The 24,143-nt window shown below is 32.1% G+C and overlaps 1 protein-coding gene across 2 annotated transcripts in view; it reads right to left on the reverse strand.

Annotated features, from left to right (window-relative positions):
• Positions 1-17,053: 17,053 nt before the first annotated feature.
• LOC143231610 (adhesion G protein-coupled receptor B2-like) overlaps positions 17,054-24,143 on the reverse strand; it is a 76,863-nt gene continuing 69,773 nt past the window's right edge. For both annotated transcript variants that reach the window (XM_076466137.1, XM_076466136.1), the window contains exons 15-18: positions 21,748-21,833; positions 21,272-21,401; positions 20,553-20,594; positions 17,054-17,694 (exon numbers count right to left, since the gene is read on the reverse strand). In XM_076466137.1, the coding sequence (XP_076322252.1) occupies positions 17,521-17,694; positions 20,553-20,594; positions 21,272-21,401; positions 21,748-21,833 (432 nt within the window). In that variant the 3' untranslated portion in view covers positions 17,054-17,520. The remainder of the gene's footprint in view (positions 17,695-20,552; positions 20,595-21,271; positions 21,402-21,747; positions 21,834-24,143) is intronic.

The raw sequence follows: 24,143 nt of genomic DNA on the forward strand, positions 1-24,143 counted from the left end.
CCAACATTCCTGGCCATGAACTGAGAGCATTATTTTCTATTTTAGGTGTCATAGGTGAGAAGAATAAGTGAAGCTACCTCAACTTGACAGTACATCCGTCTGACTGAAAAACATTTTTATTCTGGAACTTGAAGGAGGAGACTATATCTCATTTGGGATAAGGTGATTATTTTCACAAATGGGCGTAAAGGTGCCAAGAGCCTTTCCATTAATATATCCATTACCTGGATTAGATTTGTTTGAGAATCTTTGGAAGGAATTGTTAACGCTCTTTTTTGTGGTTCTCCGAATCAAATATAAATTTCTTTTAATATCTAATGTGTCCATCATAGAGGACTTTGTATCATAAACCACCGGATAAAACTTGAAACATCTTTATAGAGAAGGATGAACTATGAACCATATTATAAAATTTAAGACACCTTCACAGAGAACGATGTATAATGGACCACCTTATAAGACTTGAAACGTCTTTTCAAATGACGATGTGCCGTGAGTCACATGATTAAACCTAAAAATTCTTCAAAGACAACGATGTACTATAGACCACCTGATAAGACTTGAAGTATCTTCACATAAAACTACGTTTATGGAACACAGGATAAAACCTAAAAAATCACAAAAAATGATGTACCATGGACTAGCGGATAAGATTTGAAACTTTTCCAAAGAGAAGAAAATATCGTGTACCCCAAGCTATGACTTGAAAAATCTTGAAAGAGAATTATATACATGAACCACATGATAAAACATGAATCATAGAGAATAGTGTACCGTAAACTAACAATCAACTTGGTAGGTTCTGAAACAACATTAAAGAGAATAATATAACAAAAGTCCTTTAATAAAATTTATAACACCCTTCAAGTGGAATAACCGTCATACCAATGATGTGGGGACATTATATTGTATCAATGAATCCCAATATTCGTTGGTAAAAAAGTAGCCCAACAGTTGGTGGCAAGTGACAATGACCAGCTGGCTTCTCTCTAGTGTTACATTGCTGAATTAGGGATGACTGGTGAAGATAGCCCTCGTGTAGCTTTGTGTGAAAATAAAAAACCACACAAATAAACCAACAGAACTGGAAATGGCTCTCATATCAAAGAAATAGCGTGATATGTGGAAATACTGTGTATTAAAAACTTTAATTTTTAAAGGCTTTGAAGTGATTTATCCATTTTCACCAGAAATACATTACACAATACGTTTTCCAGAATGAGTGTTAACTTACTTCCTTCACGATCGTTCACACAAACGTATTGACTTCAGGATTTTGTTTTGACGACCACATCACTTACCATTAAATATAAAACTATTATAAAACAAACTATTCTTCTTCTAGCAAACTTCCACAGTGTCTTTGACTTCTACGCTTTCCTCCAGTCGTCAAATATGAGGTTTATCAATAGACAATTAATGTCTTATTTATCAAATATGTGTATGGAGTACTAATGCAAAAGTTTTGGATTTACGTTATCCACACCAGTTTACATCCATGTTTCTATTGATGAGAACAATATCCAGACTCAGAACTCTGTTTGAGAGGTGGGCTGATTTCTGAGGTGGCAAAAACAATGTTATTTTGATCACTTCTTTACAGCAAGATGGAAGTTATTCCACTTAAAGCAAATGAAGGTTAATCGGAGTATTTTTATTAACAGGCTGGTGAAGAAATTTATGGTGCCATAAAGTATTCCAAACTGGAGTCAGAACTTTGGTTTATCATTAATTCGATGATCCTTCGTCAGAAACGCCCTGTTCTTTTCACCATTAATTTGCAAAACAACATTTTTAATTAAATAACCAGTTAAAACTGTCGAAGAATGAGATGAATTTGAAAATTATGTCATAACATTGTTCAAGTAAAGAATGTTTTGACACTATTGAAGAATGAACTGTTTAGTGAAAGTATGTGTTAACACCGTTGAAGAATAAAATGTTTAATGAAGAATTTTTTAACCTGGTTAGAGATTGAATTGAAACTTAGATAGTTTGTAGAATTTGATATGTCTTGTGATGCAAAAATTGACATAGGATCACCAAGAGTTTATGCAACATTATTATAACGTCAGAAACAATACAAAAATAACAAATTTATAAACTTTAGCGAAAATAACCTAAAATAATAATGTATGTGGAGTGAAGCTAATATTTTGGTGAATAAAACATTGTTTATTATGAATTATTACAATATTAATAAACAATGAGTTATGCATAGAAGAAGATGAATATCTTCCCAATAAACATTTAGTTGTCCAGTTGAGATGAGTAAAATGAGATGTTAATAAGTGTAAGAATACTGATAACCAATCCATTTCCTAGAGAAATAAATTAAATATTATTTTTAAACATATGGATTGTCGTGAGAGGATATTAGAACACTCTTAAGTAACGAGTCTTCACGTTATGAATTGTTACAGCACTACCATATAACAAGTTGCTCGTCAAAAAATGTTACACCATTTATAACTTTGTTGTACTATTAAATAATGTCTTCTCGTGGGAAATAGTTACAACATTAATAACATTGTTACACCACTATTAATGACGTGTTTTTTCGTGAGTGATAGATGGTTATATTGTTTATAGCTCTGTTACAACACTATTAATTAATAAATCTTCTCTTGAGAGGAAGTTACAGCATACATAACAGCTTTACAACATTAGTAAAGACAAAGTCTTCTGCCATTCATAACAATGTTGAAACATTATTAAATATGAAATCTTTTCGTGAGCAAAAGTTACAGCACTGATGACACAGTTACAACATTTTTGAATAATGAGTCTTCTAGTGAAAATAAGTTAAAACGGCGAGAAATATTAAAAAGTTTGGAAGTACATATTATAAAATAAGCTCTTACCTATGATTTAGTTACATAACAAATCTTCCGTCAAATTTATGTTGTTAAGATGAATAAATAGATTAAACCTCAAGTATTATTAGTACAAAATGTAATATTCTAGAACCTTTCACGTACATAGACTTTATAAACTAAGTAAAACTATTTTTAGGGTCCCATAAAGGTGGTGGAACTTTTCCCTCCGAAATGTGTTTTTAACTGTATATTTTACTTATACGAAAAAAATATTGTGCAATTTTACACGTTAAATATTCTTATTTTTTGTGTATACACGTTTAACCAATGAGTGATTTTTCCTCAAATAACAGCATCAAAAGTTCTTAGACGTAATTGAGAAACGTGTGATTTTAGGTTGATAAAAATGTTCCTATAGAGCTTTTACATATTTAAATGTTAGAGCTGTAATTCATACGTGTGTTACTCTTGGTTGTGTCTGTGAAAGATTAAATATTAAAGAAAGACATATATCAGGTTTTTGGAGTCACACTTTTATCTGTTGTTTTTTATAAGCATTGAATTAGAAAGAAGGAGACTATATTCAGTTTGAAATTTAGATGTTCAAAAATAGTATTTTTCCCCTCAATTTATTTAGTTTGTATACAATGAAAAGCTATGAGTAAATCCATAGACATCGGAATCCTTTCTTAGCTAGCTCACTTGAATCACGCGATACTCAGTGAAACTGATTCTAAAAGGAAGGAGCTTCAAACATATATTTCTCACATTTGTCGCTGACGTGACAGTCCAGCTGTTTGCGATACCTTCTATCAGCAGCTTCCATTCGTCTCCTCGGTGCCGGATGACGTGTCGTGGCTTCATTGATTTCGTTTCATCCTTAGGTTTGGCTCCTTAAAAAGGAAATGGCTTTTAACAACGACATAACCTCCAACAATATCTGATTTACGATTTTTGCTCTCGGATTTTCGAGGTTTATATATGTATATATACATTTGTATGCTGCAATAAAAATAGTTTCTTTTTCCCGTTCTGTCTATCCTTATCTAGCTATAGCAGGAGCAACTGTAAATAGGTTTTTATCACTTTGAAAGTTGAAGAAACCTTACGAATTATATATACACACTCACATATTTATATATTCAATATTCTCTATCCATTTCAGTGTAAAAGCTTTTATGGTATAAGTATAGAAACGAAATTTATCTTAGTTCTGTGATTATTTTAGGTATTTTTGTTTAATATATAACTAATAGAGTAAAACTTTCCTGGTCAATCTGTTTCACTTTGGTTTGAATACAAAATTTGATACATAATTTTGACTGTTACACAAAAAAAACGTAACAACTTGTGATTCTGTTATTTTAACATCAAACGTAAATTGTTGCGGCATTACAAAACATGACACTGACTAAAATCTATTAGAGTGTATCAGTGTGGCTTATTTTCACTAATATATACACAGACTATCTGAGCTGTGTCTGCCTGGGAAATCTAACCCTGAATTTTAGTGTAATAAGCCTCTAAGCCAATAGTTGACCACCGAAGAAAATTCTATGTATGTGCACTATTTTAATCTTTTTTAAAGGTTCTTTGGCTAATGTAATGAAGTTCGTAATAAGTATTCTTTTATATATTTGAGTTTGGTTTTGGTTTCGTGTTCAATTTCGAACAAAACTACAGGAAGGCTATCTGCACTAGCCACTACCTAATTTAGTTGAGATAGACTACCCAAAAGGAAGCTAATCAACACAACTCACCGCCAACTCTTGGACTAATTTTTTATCAACGAATAGTGTGATTGACCTTCACGTTATAACAGCTCCATAGCTGAAGAGTAAGCATTTTCGGTGAAAAGGTTCGATTCGCCATATACTTGAGAACTTTGTGTTTCATTGGTCTCTATGATTGGTTCTCTGCTTATACCAGTAATTGAAAAAAATACAGCTGGATTAATTTAACAAATTTGGTCAAAAATCAATTAGCTTTTGGTATTGTAATAAAATATTAATTGAAATGATAACTCAGAATTTAATGAGAAAAATAAAATCAATAAGTGTAGTTAAAATACTGCGAGTTCTAAATCTCAAACGTTATAAGTTTCTAAAACTAACTTTGTGTACCATTATTATAGTACCTTTCTTTAAAAGATACAAACTATGTTTATGCAAAATAGGTATCATTCAATAACCAATCGATTAGGTTTTACGTACTGTATATCTCAAGTCAATATGTGTATAAATAGAAAAAAACAAATCTTTGAGATAAGTGTAGAAACATTCCTTCAAACTGAATAGTTGGACTTGCTTGCCACTTTTATAGAGCACCAATATGGGGAGTGCAATTTTATTGGTAAAAGAACAAGAGCCAAATACACTCAAGTTCATAGTCTGATACGCTAACTAATAAGCTAAGCCTTGTTACGAAAGAAGCAATTACTTTACGTCTTACATGAGATGCATTAAAAGAGAAAAACAACTGTAATGGAATTAACAGAAAGTGTGTTCATGAGAAGAATAATATAATCATTGTGGCCTAAATGAATGGAATTCATATACGATGGTGCTTAATATATGTATTGAACTTTATATGATCTACATACACGCAACACAAATGTCACTTCAAAATACAACATCTGTATTATAATTCATACAGATCTGTGTTTTTGCTTCTAACGTAGTTCAATATATGTATTGAAGTTTATATGATCTACACACACGCAACACAAATGTCACTTCAAAATACAACATCTGTATTATAATTCATACAGATCTGTGTTTTTGCTTCTAACGTAACTACTTTTTACGTTGGAGTCAATTTTCCCCAGGTTATATCACATTTATGACAGTGTTCTGTAGGAATCAATGCTGCACTTGATATCATGCATACCAAAGCACTGTATGGGGTCTTTTCTCCACTTGATTTCGCAGATACGTATTTTTGTGTATAAGTGGTGGTATATATAAATCTGAAAGTTTAGAGACAGCTTGAATGGATAACAAAGAAACCGTTTTGTTTTTTTGTAAATGTAAAACATTTTGACAAGATGATGTCTTGTTAAATACAAGTAATTTACAGAATGTTCAATACTTCGACAGGATTATGTCTCGTCAGGTAAAAGTAGTAAATAGAAAGACATAAAAATATACGGAACAAAGAGGTAACATAATAAAAGGTTTATTAACAGCTTAGAGCAGGTATCTTGGCGTATTGGATTAGAATAGCGCTCGTTAGTACAAATATCTTATTAATTTGGGCTGCTAATTTAGGATAGGGCAGGTTAATATACGTAATTTTTGTACCATGGGTGTTGGTTTAGAATAGGGCTGGATAGTATAGATATCTTGTAATTTGGGCTGTTAGTTTAGCATAGGGCTGGTTGATATAGATAACTTGGTACTTTTGGGTGTTAGCTTAGGATAGGTTTGGTTAGTATAGGTATATTCGTACCCTAATGTGTTACTTAGGATAGAACTCGTTAATGTGGGTATCTTGGTACCCTGGAGTGCTAGTTTAGGATAGGGCTAGTTAATATAAGTAATTCGGTACTCTGGAGTGTTGGTTTAGGATAGAGCTGGATACTGTAGGTATCTTGCTACTTTGGAGTGTTTGTTTAGCATAAGGATTTTTGGTATAGGTATCTTGGTACCCCGAGGAGTTAGTTTAGGATAGTGTTGGTTATTATAGGTATCTTAGTATCCTAGGGTGTTTGTTTAGGAGAGAGGTAGTACGTACAGGTGCATTGGTACTATAGGGTGTTAGTTTAGGATAGGACTGGTTAGTATAGGTATGTTGGTACGCAGAGTTGTTACTTTAGGATAAGGCTGGTAGACATAGGTATCTTTGTACCCTGGGGTATTAGATTAGGATAGAGCTAGTTAATATAGATATCTTGTTAACTAGAGCTGCTAATTTAGGATAGGGCTGGATGATATAAGTAATTTGGTATCATGGGGTGTTGGTTTAGTATAGAGCTGGTAAGTATAAGAATCTCACTATCCTGAGATGTTGGTCTTGGAGAAAGTTCTTAAGTATAGGTAGCTTGGTACCCTTGGGTGTTTGTTTAGGACAGAACTGCTTTGTTTAGATATATTGGGACATAAGGTTGTTAGTTTAGTATAGGGCTGGCTGGTACAGGTATGTTGGTACCCCGAGGTGTTAGTTTGGGATGGAGCTGGTTGGTATAGGTAATTTGGTATTTGTGGGTGTCAGTTTGGGATAGGGCTGGCTAGTATAAATATCTTGGTATTCTCGGGTGTTATTTTAGGATAAGGCTGGTTAATATACGTATCTTGATATCCCGGGTTGTTAGTTTAGATAGGGCTGTATAATATAAGTAATTTGCTATCGTGAAATGTTGGTTTACCATAAGTCTCTTTAGTATAGGTATCTTGGTATCCTGGGGTGCTGTTTTAGAATAATGCTTTTTACTATATGCATCGTGGTACTCCGCGGTGTTATTTTAGGATAGAGCTAGTTATTTTAGGTATTTTGGTGCCCTCAGCTGTTAATTTAAAAAAATGGCTGGACAGTAATAGATGTAATTTGGTACTCTGGGGTGTTAGTTTAGGATAGGGCTGGTTAGTATAGGTATCTTGGTACCCCGGGTTGACAGGTTAGGATAGGGCTGGTTACTATAGGTATCTTGGTACTATGGGATGTTAAATTATGATAGGACTGGCTAGTATAGGTTTTGTTGTTTATAATGAAGTTTTTTTATTCAGTGAGGATACATTCCTATTTAAAATTGCGTTTTTTTGTGTATATATATATATCGAAGTTTTTTATTTTATTGTGAATTTCTCGCAAATATGCACCAGCGTTATCTGGGCTAGCCATTCATAGTTTAGCAGTGTAATACGAGAGAGAAGGCAACGAGTTATCATCACCTACCGCTAACTCTTTGGCTATGCTTTTGCACACGAATAGTGGGATTGATCGTCACGTTATAACGTTCCTGCGGCTGAAGGAGCGCGTATGTTTGGTGCGATCGAGATTCGATCCTGGGATCCTCAGATTAGGAGTCGAGCACATTAACCATCTGGCCATGCTAGGCATTGATCGAGGTGAAAATATGAACAGGTTGTATCGTTAGTAATATTGTTGAACATCATTTCTCTAATTTATTTACATCTAATGGTTTTTTAATCTTAATTTAATACAGAATGATAATTTAAAATGTAGTTCTTTTAAATTCAGGATGTTGTTTGGAATTAAGCACAAAGCTACACAATGGGCTATCTGTGCACTGCCCATCACTGGTATCGAAACCCTGTTTTTAGCGTTGTAAGTCCGCAGACATACCGCTGAGAGACTGGGGGCTTTTAAATCAACATAACACAAATTATAATCTTTGCTATCATGGTGATGAGAAAATCAGAGGCTTAGTGAACAATATAGTGAATGAATGGATCTCGATAGGTTAAAAAGTGATAAAGAAAAGCGAAAAACAATAATGGAAAGTTAAAAATGGACAACTTTTTACCTGTCGAGAAGAAAATAACTTGATAGTCTATATACAGTATATATATTGAATATGATTTTATATGGATGCAGTTTTAGTAGGAAATAATATGTTTAAAATGAACATACATCAATAAAAGTTGCTGAAAAAACATCTGAAGGGAAGAATTATCGAGTTTATACATATAATTCTCAAAAGAATAAAAAATCTCGACCTTCAAAAATGAATGATTATTGATAATAACTGATATACTGACAATGTGTGAGAGTTCAGCCCACTTGGTGGTGCTCCTATTTACTGAGGTGTAATTTGATAAAGAAATTGTGGAAGGTCAGTGGACGTAGTGATGTGAAATATTGAACCAACCACCTAAACATAATGAATCTTTGTTCTGTGGGCCAGAGCTATCCGCTGTACCACTGGAAGATCTTTCAGCTCCTGATCACCAAATCAAAATTGAAAAAAAATCTAGCTTCTTATCATATGATGGTGTTACCACCATCGAAATTTCTTTAGTTAAAAGAGCTAAAATTGGTAGTTGTTTCCTCAAATCTGTCTCTGATGTTTTCAAGTTCACCTTTTAGTTTAGTTAAGAATCACGTTCGATCCTGTTTTTATTATCCAGTGAATAGAAGTTAAGAGTTGAGTTCTTCGAAGAGTGATAGTTTTTTGATTAAAGTATATCTGCCCAGCAAGCTATTTCTTGTTCGAATCCTGTCTAGTTTTAGTTTTCGCTTCACTTTAAAAGCCAGTTATAATGAATTATGATGTTTGGAGAATGATTTTTACAGAATTAGAAGCTCAAGACTGTTTACAATTCTCGATCTAGCAAAAAAAACTGTAACAATTAGAAATTCAAGACTGTTTACAACTCTCGAAATGAAAACGAATGACTTTATTTCGTGAAAAAAGTATTTTATTTTATACAGTTTTTATTTTAGAAAGAAAAAAAATTAAAACCGAGTAACAAATGTTGGTTTGAGCTGGCTGCAATATTTTTTTATTAATAATTATAATTACTTTCGTATAATATAAACAGTTAAAGTGTTTATAGGTGCGTCACAATTTCTATTTATCAGTTCATAACAGATTTAACGTTGGTTTATTTTTTCCTCTAGAGAATTTGCTTCTAGAAGGCTTTTCAAGTAACATTTTCGTCTGTTTGTTTGTTTTTGAATTTCGTGCAAGGCTACACGAGGGCTATCTGCGCTAGCCATCCCTAATTTAGCAGTGTAAGACAAGAGGAAAGGCACCACTCACCACCAACTCTTGGGCTACTCTTTTACCAACAAATAGTGGGATTGACCGCAACATTATAACGCCGCCATAGCTGAAAGTCGAGTGCCTTAACCACCTGGTCATGCCGGCTATAACGGTTCAGCTCTTTTTTTGTGTGCCAATGTTCACCGTCAGTGGATTTTCATCATACTAAAACGTGTCGGCTCATGTGGACTGGCTATAATAAACTTAATATTAATACTTTAATTGTATATGAAAGGTTTAGATACAGCAGTTTGGTTTGTAACTATTCGTGGTCATTTGTAAGATAATAAAGGAATGCAACATCATTGAATATGTATGAAGTTATGTGTTATTTATAGTTAAGCAACTTTACAAAATCAGTAGTATCATATTTGCTCTGTCGTCTCTTCTTAATAAGCACGTGCTATTTAGATATTTAGAAACATAAGGTTTTTGATCATACTTTGTATGGTTTCTTCAACAGAAGTATTTACATGTTCAAAGCTTTAGATAATTCAACCTATATTTGATAGATTATATCAACTGATTTTTGGATGTTAAATCTTAATAAAGACATCTTAAAAATTAAAAGACAAAAACCATCTAACAATTAAATAATACCTGTACTATATAATATATGTACTATGGCTGTGTTTAGTGTTGTTACTTGTTTTATATTCCTTATAGTACTTTTCAATACTAATAGTTTCTAAATGCTCACTTATCCACCTGAAAAGAACACAGTGTAGAGAAAGAACGCCCTCTGAGAATAATGTGTTCGTGGAACCAGTAACAGTGAGCAGTTAATAGACGTATGATTAGTCAGTTTTTACGAACGCTTTGCCTCTTTTTCCTGGTTTTTGAACCTTTCTTACATTAAAGTTTTACTGTTTCTACTTTCACTCATTTTCCTGTTATCTTTTAGTTATTGCCTATTAACATAACAGGGAAACGAGTTACGTTCTTTTTTTTTCAAGTTAATAATGGGTATTGTGTAAGCGTAACATTTTCGTATGTTTCTTAAGGATTTTGATCGCCTCAAAAGAAAGCCCTGATAAAATAATCTCATACATAAAAAAGAAGTTAAACTATATGATTAAATAAATTACAATTTTGTTAATAATAACCATAATAGACGAACTTTTCTAAAACTATTAGATTTTCATTATTGTATATTTCGAGACGTTCATTAAATTAACGGATCATTTGGATGACATCAGTAGCTAAACGTGGCCAAGGTAGAGATGACTAAAGTATAGTCGGTTCTAATTTCGAACTGCGGACTATAGAAAAGGAAATTAATTGGTAGCACGTGCCTTGTAAAGAGATTGTTTTTTAAAATAAGATAGAGAATGACTGTCACTCTTATAATATGTTTTATTAAGTAATAGAACGCATATCGAGCCCGACAGCCTAGAACTAACATACCGATACAATAGCTGCTAAGTGTGATTGTTATGTTGCATGTTTTTAAAAGTAGCTACATCATGTTATTGCATGCTGAAACCATGTTGCATGTTTTTAATAGTAGCTACATCATGTTATTGCATGCTGAAACCATGTTGCATGTTTTTAACAGTAGCTACATCATGTTATTGCATGCTGAAACCATGTTGCATGTTTTTAACAGTAGCTACATCATGTTATTGCATGCTGAAACCATGTTGCATGTTTTTAACAGTAGCCACATCATGTTATTGCATGCTGAAACCATGTTGCATGTTTTTAACAGTAGCTACATCATGTTATTGCATGCTGAAACCATGTTGCATGTTTTTAATAGTAGCTACATCATGTTATTGCATGCTGAAACCATGTTGCATGTTTTAACAGTAGCTACATCATGTTATTGCATGCTGAAACCATGTTGCATGTTTTTAATAGTAGCTACATCATGTTATTGCATGCTGAAACCATGTTGCATGTTTTTAATAGTAGCTACATCATGTTATTGCATGCTGAAACCATGTTGCATGTTTTTAATAGTAGCTACATCATGTTATTGCATGCTGAAACCATGTTGCATGTTTTAACAGTAGCTACATCATGTTATTGCATGCTGAAACCATGTTGCATGTTTTTAACAGTAGCTACATCATGTTATTGCATGCTGAAACCATGTTGCATGTTTTTAACAGTAGCTACATCATGTTATTGCATGCTGAAACCATGTTGCATGTTTTTAACAGTAGCTACATCATGTTATTGCATGCTGAAAACATGTTGCATGTTTTTAATAGTAGCTACATCATGTTATTGCATGCTGAAACCATGTTGCATGTTTTAACAGTAGCTACATCATGTTATTGCATGCTGAAACCATGTTGCATGTTTTTAATAGTAGCTACATCATGTTATTGCATGCTGAAACCATGTTGCATGTTTTAATAGTAGCTACATCATGTTATTGCATGCTGAAACCATGTTGCATGTTTTTAATAGTAGCTACATCATGTTATTGCATGCTGAAACCATGTTGCATGTTTTTAATAGTAGCTACATCATGTTATTGCATGCTGAAACCATGTTGCATGTTTTTAATAGTAGCTACATCATGTTATTGCATGCTGAAACCATGTTGCATGTTTTTAATAGTAGCTACATCATGTTATTGCATGCTGAAACCATGTTGCATGTTTTTAACAGTAGCTACATCATGTTATTGCATGCTGAAACCATAATTATTGCCATACATCATGTTATTGCATGCTGAAACCATAATTATTGCCATAACTATCATTTTATGCTTCTTACCCTCACACTTGAAGTCATGGTATTGTTCATAATATCTTTAACTGATAGTATGGAGATATTTTCCTCACTTCTTTGCTCATTTATAGATTTATAATTAGCACATATCAGCCACTTTGTATTATGTGTATTTGTATTTAAATGTTTTGAAACTTTGTATCTTAATATAGTCTTGTTATAGAATCTGTATATTTTATCACATAGTAAACAAGACGTTCAAGGAATAAAATGCAATATTTGTTTAATAACCTTTAGAGCAGCATCACTATAGAACTGAACAAACGACCATTATTGACACTTACTGTTTTGTTTATAAAATATTCGGCAAGTTGGAGGACTTCAGTTCAGGCCAATCTTCATTCCTTTAAGTTACAAATGACGTTTAAATAAATATGTAATTAGATTTTATTGACTTTTGGAAATGATATTCATATTCTGTCAACTACATCTAAATAAAGTCCATTTTTCAAAGAGAGTTTCTTCGAATTAAACTGATCATCGATTCAAAAATCGTGACGTTACAGCCCGAGTAGCTTATTAAAATTATCACCAAATAAACATACTGCAGTGCTGTAAGAAAAAAAAACCCATAAAAATAGCATAAAATTTTATTTCTAGATTGTAGATAATTTCTGATAAGTATATATATTTCAAATGAACCCTGAGTTGTATTCGTTAGAATCTTGAATTAAACTAATCCAGGAAGGGATTTGACTATTCCTGTTGTAACGCACCTGAACACTATTTTTGTGGTTGCAATACGAACATCGAACTCTCGGGTTCACTGTCCACAAGCAAACCAGTACTTCACGCACGTTTTATTTCATGTCAAAAGACAAAAATAATTTATTTATATCAGTCAATGAGATGTATATTAAGTTATGTATTAATCATAGAGAAATGGCAGTTCTGAAAGGTATTCGTGGAAATTTGGAGGGAACGAATTTATTTGAAAAATAAGTAAAATATGGCATTTCTAAGAAAAATAAAAGATGTGGAATCGTCAGAACATTATACAGCTATAAGGCTGTTACGTAACATCAGTAAAGAAGCTTTCTTCTGTCTCGTAAGGGTTAATTACTTGTAGGTGGAGCTCCTGGAATTGTCAATTACAACTCAACTGAGCAATGTTTGTTTGTTTTTTAATTTCGCGCAAAGCTACTCGAGGGCTATCTGCACTAGCCGTCCCTAATTTAGCAGTGTAAGACTAGAGGGAAGGCAGCTAATTATCAAAACCCAACCGCCAACTTTTGGGCTACTCTTTAACCAACGAATAGTGGGATTGATCGTAACTTTATAACGCCCCCACGGCTGAAAGGGCGAGCATGTTTGGTGCGATGGGGATTAGAACACGCGACTCTCAGGTTACAAGTCGCACGTAGTTTAGCGGAACTTTTACACCATTGTAATAATACGCCATCTACCGTCTTCTTTGCTAAAGTATATACTGAACATTTTTAAAAAAGAGATTAAATTGTATAGGATATAAACTCAATGTCTTCCTTATTACACTTTTTACAATATGAAATCACGTACGTAATATAACAGTATTTTAAACCCAGAAGATGAATAATCTAAACTGCAGAATTAGTGATGATTAGAAGTACTGAAGAACTAACATTTTCATCAGAATTTAGCTACGGTCCTAGACTAGTATTCTTCAGGGTTTAGTAAAGGAGAAATATTGTTATACAAACCAGGTTAGAAACAGTGAAGACTATTATATATCAGGGGTTGAGAAAGATGAAAGAATTGTACGTGAGTTATCGAAAAGCCTACAATGAACTTTTTTCAGAAATATACAAAATTTGCAAAAAAAAATAGATATATCAATTACTTAATATTAACAGTTCTGAGTTTGAAAGATGCAGTTTAAACGGTTAAAGATGACGGCGAAACTTTACAAAACAATAGGCCCGAGATATATGACTGAAATCACATAAAGTGTGAATTCGTTTTTTAACATCCATCCTTCTTAATTTCAGAACTTTATATTCGAAATCAGAGCCAGGTAAAAATAGTATTTTACAATTCTCTTTTGTATATACCCAATAAATGACCATTTGTTTTTATGAAGCACCAAAGGATCTCAAAACACAAAAATGGTGTAGTTTAATTTTAACTGGAGAACACTGAGACATAAAACGTGATTCTTCCAGTTTGTTATATAGGATATTCAGTTCATGGCATATATTACAGGGAAAACGTTAAAACTGAGTGTAAAACATACACTTCATGTTTACAACACCATTGTGATGCATCACAAACACCCAACCCAATTATAATCATGCTCAATAAAGTTGAAAACTCTTCAACTGAGAGTTGCAGGAAATGACGTATGTATAGCATACCTCTACATATTTTCTGGACAAATACACACGTATACATAAATTTACGATGATGCATGCAACACTCAACACAAACCATTCAGGATTCTGACGTGATAAATATGTATATTAACACATTCGAGGAAGGTTATCTCTTCCATCTAGTTTTTAGTACACTCAAAACCTCTAAAGACAAAAACTTTTGTACGAAATAAAAACATCCTGGCGAACACTACGCTTTAGTACAGAAATATTTAGAACGTAGGGAAGTTTTATCAGAACAATTAGACACTGTTTACTGATACATCCAGTTTATTCAAGAAAGAACTTACTGTGTACACATACGCATAGAACAAGTACATGGTAGTTAACTAGTAAAGGAAAAATATATGTTTAGGATACTTGTATTGTCTTTATGATGCATTTTCACATACACGAAGTGTTCCCACAAAGAAAAATACGAAACAATCAATAAGAAACACACGAGAGTTTTGGTTCACTTCTCTAGTTAACTATATATCATGGCTCTTAAGCAACATTACTGTGAACTCTCTGTATCAGTTTTCAAGATGTACAAGTTGTTCGTAAAAGGTTTTGTACAAATTAACCTTCGAATTTTTTTTTATCAAATCTCACATTTTGCACCAATACGCATGTCAGGAAAGTTAACATATAGTGTCAAATCTTTATGACCATAAATCTCTCTGTCATGCTTTGTTTATCATCAATGTAATAGTCGGTAAAAATATGATATAACTTTTGATAAAATCATAGTTAAAGTTGACTAAAGTTAAAGTCGATAAATTCAACTAGTTTCTGCATGATGTAACGCGAGGGATAATAGAATAGTGTTTGGAATAAAACGTACAACACACTTGTCGCTGTCTGTTAGAGTTTTCATAGATGTTTGTGAGTCAATACCATATAACTATCTGTTTATTGAAAGTTTCCTTTATGATAGAACCTAAAACATCTCTGGCCGAAATAACTGGTGTATACCTTAATATTAGGTCAGGCATGGCCAGGTCGATAAGACACTCGACTTGGAATACGAGGGTTGCTGGTTCGAATCCCCTTCACACCAAACATGCTCGCCCTTTCAGCCGTAGGGGCGTTATAATGTAACGGTCAGTCTCACTATTCGTTGGTAAAAGAGTATCCTAAGAGTTGAGGGTGGGTGGCGATGACTAGCTACCTTCCCTCTTGTCTTACACTGCTAAGTTAGGGACGACTAGCACAGATAGCCCCTGGTGCAGCTTTGTGAGAAATTAAAAAAAAACAACCTTAATATTTTCTACGTTTTGTTGTATTACTCAATAAAAGTGGAATATTTTTCTAGATATTTTGTTTGTTTAGAGTTAAGCACAAAGCTACACAAATGGTTATCTGTGCTCTGCCCACCAGGGGTGTCGAAAAACCGGTTTTTAGCAGGTGAGTTTGCAGATTTACTGCTGTGCCACTGGGGAGCACAGATAATTTGAAATATTTAAAGATACAGTAACTAATAAGTTTAGAATTAACTGTTAATTGTAGTTACTTTCAAATATAAAAAAATGTCTTTACTTTGATGTAACAGCATTATGCAAGAATCACGAAAACAAATCCGTCTTTATGTAAACTTGTAAAGTGGTATTGATTAGTTGAATTTTAACTCTTGTTGAGGAAATAATATAATTAACAAGTTTAATATTACATTTAACACTTAAACTGATGTTTGTTATTCTTCCTATATGACAACATGTTATTAAAGAGAAGTGTAATCTGAAATTAGGAAAAATATCACTCTTTGCTTCAGTGTTTTGACTAACTTGGTTTATTTACTTTTTCAGGGTTAATAAAACTGTAGTAATGATACCAAACTAAACAACAGTTTTTCTGACTATTTCTGATCTTTTATTCACTAAGGTTTAATAATATAGGTTTCAACAATCATCATCTGGTACATTTACCATGTGTTTTCGAGAGCAGTTTTGTGTTTGCAGACAGTCTATCAGATAAACGCCGCACGATGGATCATCTTGGCCCACACAAATCATTAATCACATGATCATATCAAGAGAAAAAATTAAGATTACACAAGCTATCTATCCATCACCTGAAGGTCATAATGGATTATCCATGAGAATAATACTGAACTACACAAACTACCCATTACATGGTCATATCATGAGCGTTAATTTGCGTTGTGCTCACCACGGGTATCAAACCCTGGTTTTGAGCGTTATAAATCTTCAGATTTATCGCTCAGACACTGGGGATGTGTTGGTGAGGTTGTTTATTATAAAATGATTATGTCAAACCTAGAATGACTAAAACATTTTAATTAGTATTTGTGTAGTGACCATGTCATGATATTATACTGTGGTCAGTAAGAGGTGTGTAAGTAGTTAGATGAATAAAAAGTAGTTATTTCTATCAAGGAAAGTAGTAAAATAAGATTACAAACATTATCTATTAATCTTTTAATCCAATTCAGTAAATGACATCATAACATTCGGCTTCTATTAAGGAATTAGTTTTACATATTATTTACATCATATAAATACTGGAATCAGGACATTCTTTAAAATTACGGAAACTTTTCATCAAGTTTCTACTGAGTACATAGCAAGTTATGTATTATATTAATGAATATATGATACAAACATCTAAACACAGATAAGAATAACAGAAATATCACATTCTTTGGACTGGAGAAAAGGATTTCATATAATGTGAACCAGATTTACCAACATAAGTCTGAAATACAGGTGTAAACTATCAGTAGTATCTGTAACTTGGAAATTTAAGGCGTTAAAATGGATCTGCTAAGCTAACTTTCAGATGATACACTATTTACGACAAACAACACACACAAACATACATATCAATGTTTGAGTTTCCTTTAAGAATATAGATATCTGAAGTATTCTTTCGTTTATAAGATACTGTGGATTTCATTGGACGAGTCGGGCAAAAGCGGATAGGAGTCGTTATACCGACAGCTCTCTCGTTCATGTCTTGTGCCGAAGGGCCTCCGCTTCATCCTGACGGAAGACACTCGGCGAGTTCTTCCTCTTCTCCTGCTCGTCTCCCTACACGCTCTCTGTATCTGTATGAAAACGTTAACAGAAACATGTCCTATGTTCAAATACATAAAGTTTTGCAGATTAATTTGAGTATAAAAGAGTACAAAACTGGATGCGTGTAAGTATAGCAAAATACTGGATACATACAAGTATGATTTTGTACTAAAACCAATGACAACATCCAAAGAAATCACCAGTTAATAAAAATAATGAAAAAATTTTCCACTTATAACAGTGATAACATCCATTTAAGAAAAATGACATCTAAATAATTTCCTGTTAGTAACAATAATGAAACACACAATATGATTTTGTATTAAGAACGATGACAACGTCTATAATAATCTCCTGTTAGTAACAATAATGAAACACACAATATGATTTTGTATTAAGAAAAATGACAACGTCTATAATAATTTCCTGTTAGTAACAATAATGAAACACACAATATGATTTTGTATTAAGAAAAATGACATCTATAATAATCTCTTGTTAGTAACAATAATGAAACACACAATATGATTTTGTATTAAGAACGATGACAACGTCTATAATAATCTCCTGTTAGTAACAATAATGAAACACACAATATGATTTTGTATTAAGAACGATGACAACGTCTATAATAATCTCCTGTTAGTAACAATAATGAAACACACAATATGATTTTGTATTAAGAAAAATGACAACGTCTATAATAATCTCCTGTTAGTAACAATAATGAAACACACAATATGATTTTGTATTAAGAAAAATGACATCTATAATAATCTCCTGTTAGTAATAATAATGAAACACACAATATGATTTTGTATTAAGAAAAATGACATCTATAATAATCTCCTGTTAGTAACAATAATGAAACACACAATATGATTTTGTATTAAGAAGAATGACATTTATAATAATCTCCTGTTAGTAACAATAATGAAACACACAATATGATTTTGTATTAAGAAAAATGACATCTATAATAATCTCCTGTTAGTAACAATAATGAAACACACAATATGATTTTGTATTAAGAACGATGACAACGTCTATAATAATCTCCTGTTAGTAACAATAATGAAACACACAATATGATTTTGTATTAAGAAAAATGACATTTATAATAATCTCCTGTTAGTAATAATAATGAAACACACAATATGATTTTGTATTAAGAAAAATGACATCTATAATAATCTCCTGTTAGTAACAATAATGAAACACACAATATGATTTTGTATTAAGAAACAATGACATCTATAATAATCTCCTGTTAGTAACAATAATGAAACACACAATATGATTTTGTATTAAGAACGATGACAACGTCTATAATAATCTCCTGTTAGTAACAATAATGAAACACACAATATGATTTTGTATTAAGAACGATGACAACGTCTATAATAATCTCCTGTTAGTAACAATAATGAAACACACAATATGATTTTGTATTAAGAAAAATGACATTTATAATAATCTCCTGTTAGTAACAATAATGAAACACACAATATGATTTTGTATTAAGAAAAATGACATCTATAATAATCTCCTGTTAGTAACAATAATGAAACACACAATATGATTTTGTATTAAGAAGAATGACATTTATAATAATCTCCTGTTAGTAACAATAATGAAACACACAATATGATTTTGTATTAAGAAAAATGACATCTATAATAATCTCCTGTTAGTAACAATAATGAAACACACAATATGATTTTGTATTAAGAACGATGACAACGTCTATAATAATCTCCTGTTAGTAACAATAATGAAACACACAATATGATTTTGTATTAAGAAAAATGACATCTATAATAATCTCCTGTTAGTAACAATAATGAAACACACAATATGATTTTGTATTAAGAAAAATGACATCTATAATAATCTCCTGTTAGTAACAATAATGAAACACACAATATGATTTTGTATTAAGAAAAATGACATCCATAATAATCTCCTGTTAGTAACAATAATGAAACACACAATATGATTTTGTATTAAGAAAAATGACATCTATAATAATCTCCTGTTAGTAACAATAATGAAACACACAATATGATTTTGTATTAAGAACGATGACAACGTCTATAATAATTTCCTGTTAGTAACAATAATGAAACACACAATATGATTTTGTATTAAGAGCGATGACAACGTCTATAATAATCTCCTGTTAGTAACAATAATGAAACACACAATATGATTTTGTATTAAGAAAAATGACATCTATAATAATCTCCTGTTAGATAACAACATCGATAATGACCTTTAAATGTAGGGTTAAGAGCAGCTAGGAAAATCTTGTATAGTATCAGTAATAGAGGTTAAACTGGAGACAGACAACAGTACAATCTATTGAACAAGTATAACTAATTTTGATCACACTTCACCAGCTTATTAAAAAGAGTTCAATCTATAACAATGCATTCTTACAAAGTGCAGTATAGAAGTATTAAATACTTGAGTGAGATATGAAAAATTAATGTTTTGTCTTTCATATTTTCTTCTGTTTCAACTTTTACCACACATTTTCAGAAACAACATCTCTGTATGAAATATTAGTGTTTTCATCAATCAATACATTTATGGTAAAAAAATGGATAATGTTCAGTTCTTTCTAAAAGCATTTCTCAATCAAAATGTTTGTTTATTTGAAGTTAAACATAAAGCTACGTAAGGGGCTATCTTTATACCGTTGTGCCACTACTGACGAGGGTCAACTAAAAATCTTTAAGCTATGTATTAAATATGCATTACCAAACTATGTATTAAATATGCATTACCAAACTATGTATTAAATATGCATTATCAAACTAATATTAATATGTCAAATATTAATTGTACACATACATACACAGTAATTATAAAACGTTCTTACCTTTGGATTAAGAGCACAGAAGAACAGGAAAATTAAGATCCCCTAAAGTAACAAAAATATGAAATTACAGAAGGTTAGATATCGGATAGAACAATATTTAAAAGTAACATTTAAAGTGATTGAATGTAAATAAGGAATATGAACCTAGATAAGGAACATACATTTACGCTTGTAGACAACAGAGAAGTCAAATCATATTGTGTGTTAAAACGGAGACATTTATATTTCATGGTAAAACAAACTGAACTGTTATTCACTCACTCTTGAAGTCAGAAACAAACATATTTGATACGATATTCTTGTGTTGTTGACTGTATAAAGCTTTCATCACATATGTCGACTGGATTACACAATTAAAAGTGGTTGCCAGTTCAAATATAAAATCCAAGAAGAATGCTATAGTACTTAAAAATTAACAGTTTGATGAACTACTACAGAGAAAAAAACACACAATCATGTATAACAAATGTAGATGTAAATATAGAAGAATGAAAGATAGTTTGAAGAAAAAATTGCAATTGTCTGTTAACATTCAAAATAAAGGAAGATCACTAGTGGAAGTACAAGTGACTGTTGGTTTAAAGATAGGATTTATGAAAAAACAATAGTTGGTTTCAATTCAAAATAAACTGGAGAATTAATAAAAACAGCAAACGTAAAACAATTTTAATGTGCTGTTATGTATATAACCTTGCGGTACACGTAGAAAATAGACGTACTTGAAGACTGTTGGTTAAGGCAAAAATGTAATGGAACATGGTAGTAAAGACATCTTCGAAAGCCAAAACACTGAAGAACCAATTGACGAAGAAATATGGAAGGATGACCATTCCTGTTCGTAGAGAAAAACTAAAAAGAAAATGACATATAAATTAATCTTTTCTTGTTATATTTCGACTTCCTATCTTGTCACCAACTCACTATATAATTAAAGATAACGAAAAGATGTGACGTAAAAAGGTCCTGATGTTGTTGTTATGTTACAACGTTAGCTTGGTAATTTAAAAAGGATTATACTCCTGTGATTTTATATATATATATTACAAATTACTCAATTTATTTGACAACGTGTTTAATAAATAGTGTAGGAAGAGTAGCAAAAGGCGGTTTTTGAATAACTAATGTTATAAAACATACAGGTCTAAACGTGAATCTCCAATTTCCTGTTTTTCTTAGCACAACAACTTGATCTTACCGGGTTCTATCGATCTCATTTTTCGGCGTCACTGAACGTAAGGCAAAGAATCTTTTCATGGAAGCCAGGACGAAGACCGTGTTTAGCTGAAAGAGACGAGACAAAGAATATTACGTTATATTTTGTTCATGTAACGGTTAAAAATGCAACTTTTTTTCATCAGGGCAGAGACCTTGAGTACGACGGTAATTAAGGAAATACACGAACAAAATGTAGCATCTAGACAACTTGAAATTTTGTGTATAATAAAATTACATGACGAAACGAGACCATAGAAGACAAAACGAGACCAAAATTTAATATTCCAACATTCTTCTGTTACAACGTAAATATTAATTTAAAATAAAGGTAGAAATATATGTTAAAAAGTTAATAATTTTTTATTCTGTTTTGATAATGGTATTACAGTTTCATTCTCGAATGAAATCGTGGATGAAATCACATTAATAACGAAATATTTAAAGGGAACCTAAAGTTGCAAGTTGCGCGAAACATTTAAGTATTAATTCACAATCATAACTGTTTGTAGGTCGGAATCTTATACGAGTTGTCGAATGAATTTACTAAACATGATTTTGCCGATATATTGTCAATGATTTCTATATAGGTCTCTATATGCGGTGTAGTGAATAAAATAAATGAATAGCAGTTCTTTGATAACTGAGAAAATGTCGGAAGTAATGTACGACTTTTAATAGACGTGTAAACTTTCAACTGAATCAGTTGGACAAAGTGATAATGGTACTTTCTATTGAATCAGTTGGACAAAGTGATAATGGTACTTTCTATTGAATCAGTTGGACAAAGTGATAATGGTACTTTCTATTGAATCAGTTGGACAAAGTGATAATAGTACTTTCTATTGAATCAGTTGGACAAAGTGATAATGGTACTTTCTATTGAATCAGTGGGATAAAGTGATAATGGTACTTTCTATTGAATCAGTTGGACAAAGTGATAATGGTACTTTCTATTGAATCAGTGGGATAAAGTGATAATGGTACTTTCTATTGAATCAGTGGAACAAAACATTAATGGTACTTTCTATTGAATCAGTATCACAAAATAGTAATGGTAGGTTATATTGAATCAGTGTCACAAAATGTTATATTGAATTAACACAAAATGTTAACGGTGTTTCTATTGAATCAGTAGTACAGAGTAATAATGGTACTGTCTATTCAATCAGAGCAACAAAATGATAATGGTACTTTCTATTGAATGAGATTCACAAAGTGATAATAGTACTTTCTATTGAGTCAGGACCACAAAGTAATAATGGAACTTACTGTGTTGTTTTTTAACAAAGCCAAATTGAGCTACCTGTTGTGTCTACCACGTGGAATCAAATCCCGGATTTTAGAATTGTATGTCTGTAGACATACCATTATCCAAAAGGAAGGACGGCACATATTCAAAATCACAAAAACATACGTTTTTTTATCAGCAGCAAAACAATTACGATTTATTTTGACGTCAAGATATTTTTCTACGTGACAAACAGAATAGTTACACTATACATTTAACTATGGATTTAAAGTGACTGACGTATACATTTATAAATCAGTTTCTTCAATAAATAATATCTTAATAATTCCACAAAACAGTCAGAACGCAGATGACTTCCTTGCCACGCAGAATCACTGTAATTTGCGACGACGGTCTTATCAAACACTTGACAAACACTTATGATTTAATTAGTATCAGTTAAGCCTTTATTTAGAATGGCCTATATTCTATAGATATACATTAACATTGCAATTTGTTCATGTTTATTGCTTTACTTTAGTTAGCACTAAATTTTACCGTATTTAATACGATTAAAATTAAACATGATATTGTTTTACCACATGACGCTAGATCATTTTATAAAATTTGATGACATATTAATATGTTATGGTCTATAAAATGTCTACTAATGTATATTTACACCCTCCATTTGTTTATATCCTTTAGAAATCAAGTGAACGCGATTTTCAGGACAGGCACAATCTGATTATTATTATAATGATTTTTAAAGTTTGTAGGTAGATGTCTTCATTCCAATGATAATTGGTTCTTAAAAATATTAGATTTTTGAGTGTGGTCTGTTGGGTTTAATCATTACAAATATTGCTAACACACACACATTCCGGCCAGGACCAGCGTTGGCCAGCTGGTTAAGGAGCTCCAATCGTAATCTCAGAGTCGCGGGTTCGAATCCCCGTCGCACCAAATATGCTAACATGATCGCCCATTCAGCCGTGGGGGCGTTATAATGTGACGGTCAATCTCACTATTCGTTGGTAAAAGAGTAGCCCAAGAGTTGGCGGTGGGTGATGATGATTAGCTGTCTTCCCTCTAGTCTCACACTGCTTAATTAGGAACGGCTAACGGAGATAGCCCTCGTGTAGTTT

Source organism: Tachypleus tridentatus, chromosome 11 (assembly GCF_004210375.1).
Source record: "Tachypleus tridentatus isolate NWPU-2018 chromosome 11, ASM421037v1, whole genome shotgun sequence".
Taxonomy (NCBI): Eukaryota; Metazoa; Arthropoda; class Merostomata; order Xiphosura; family Limulidae; genus Tachypleus; species Tachypleus tridentatus.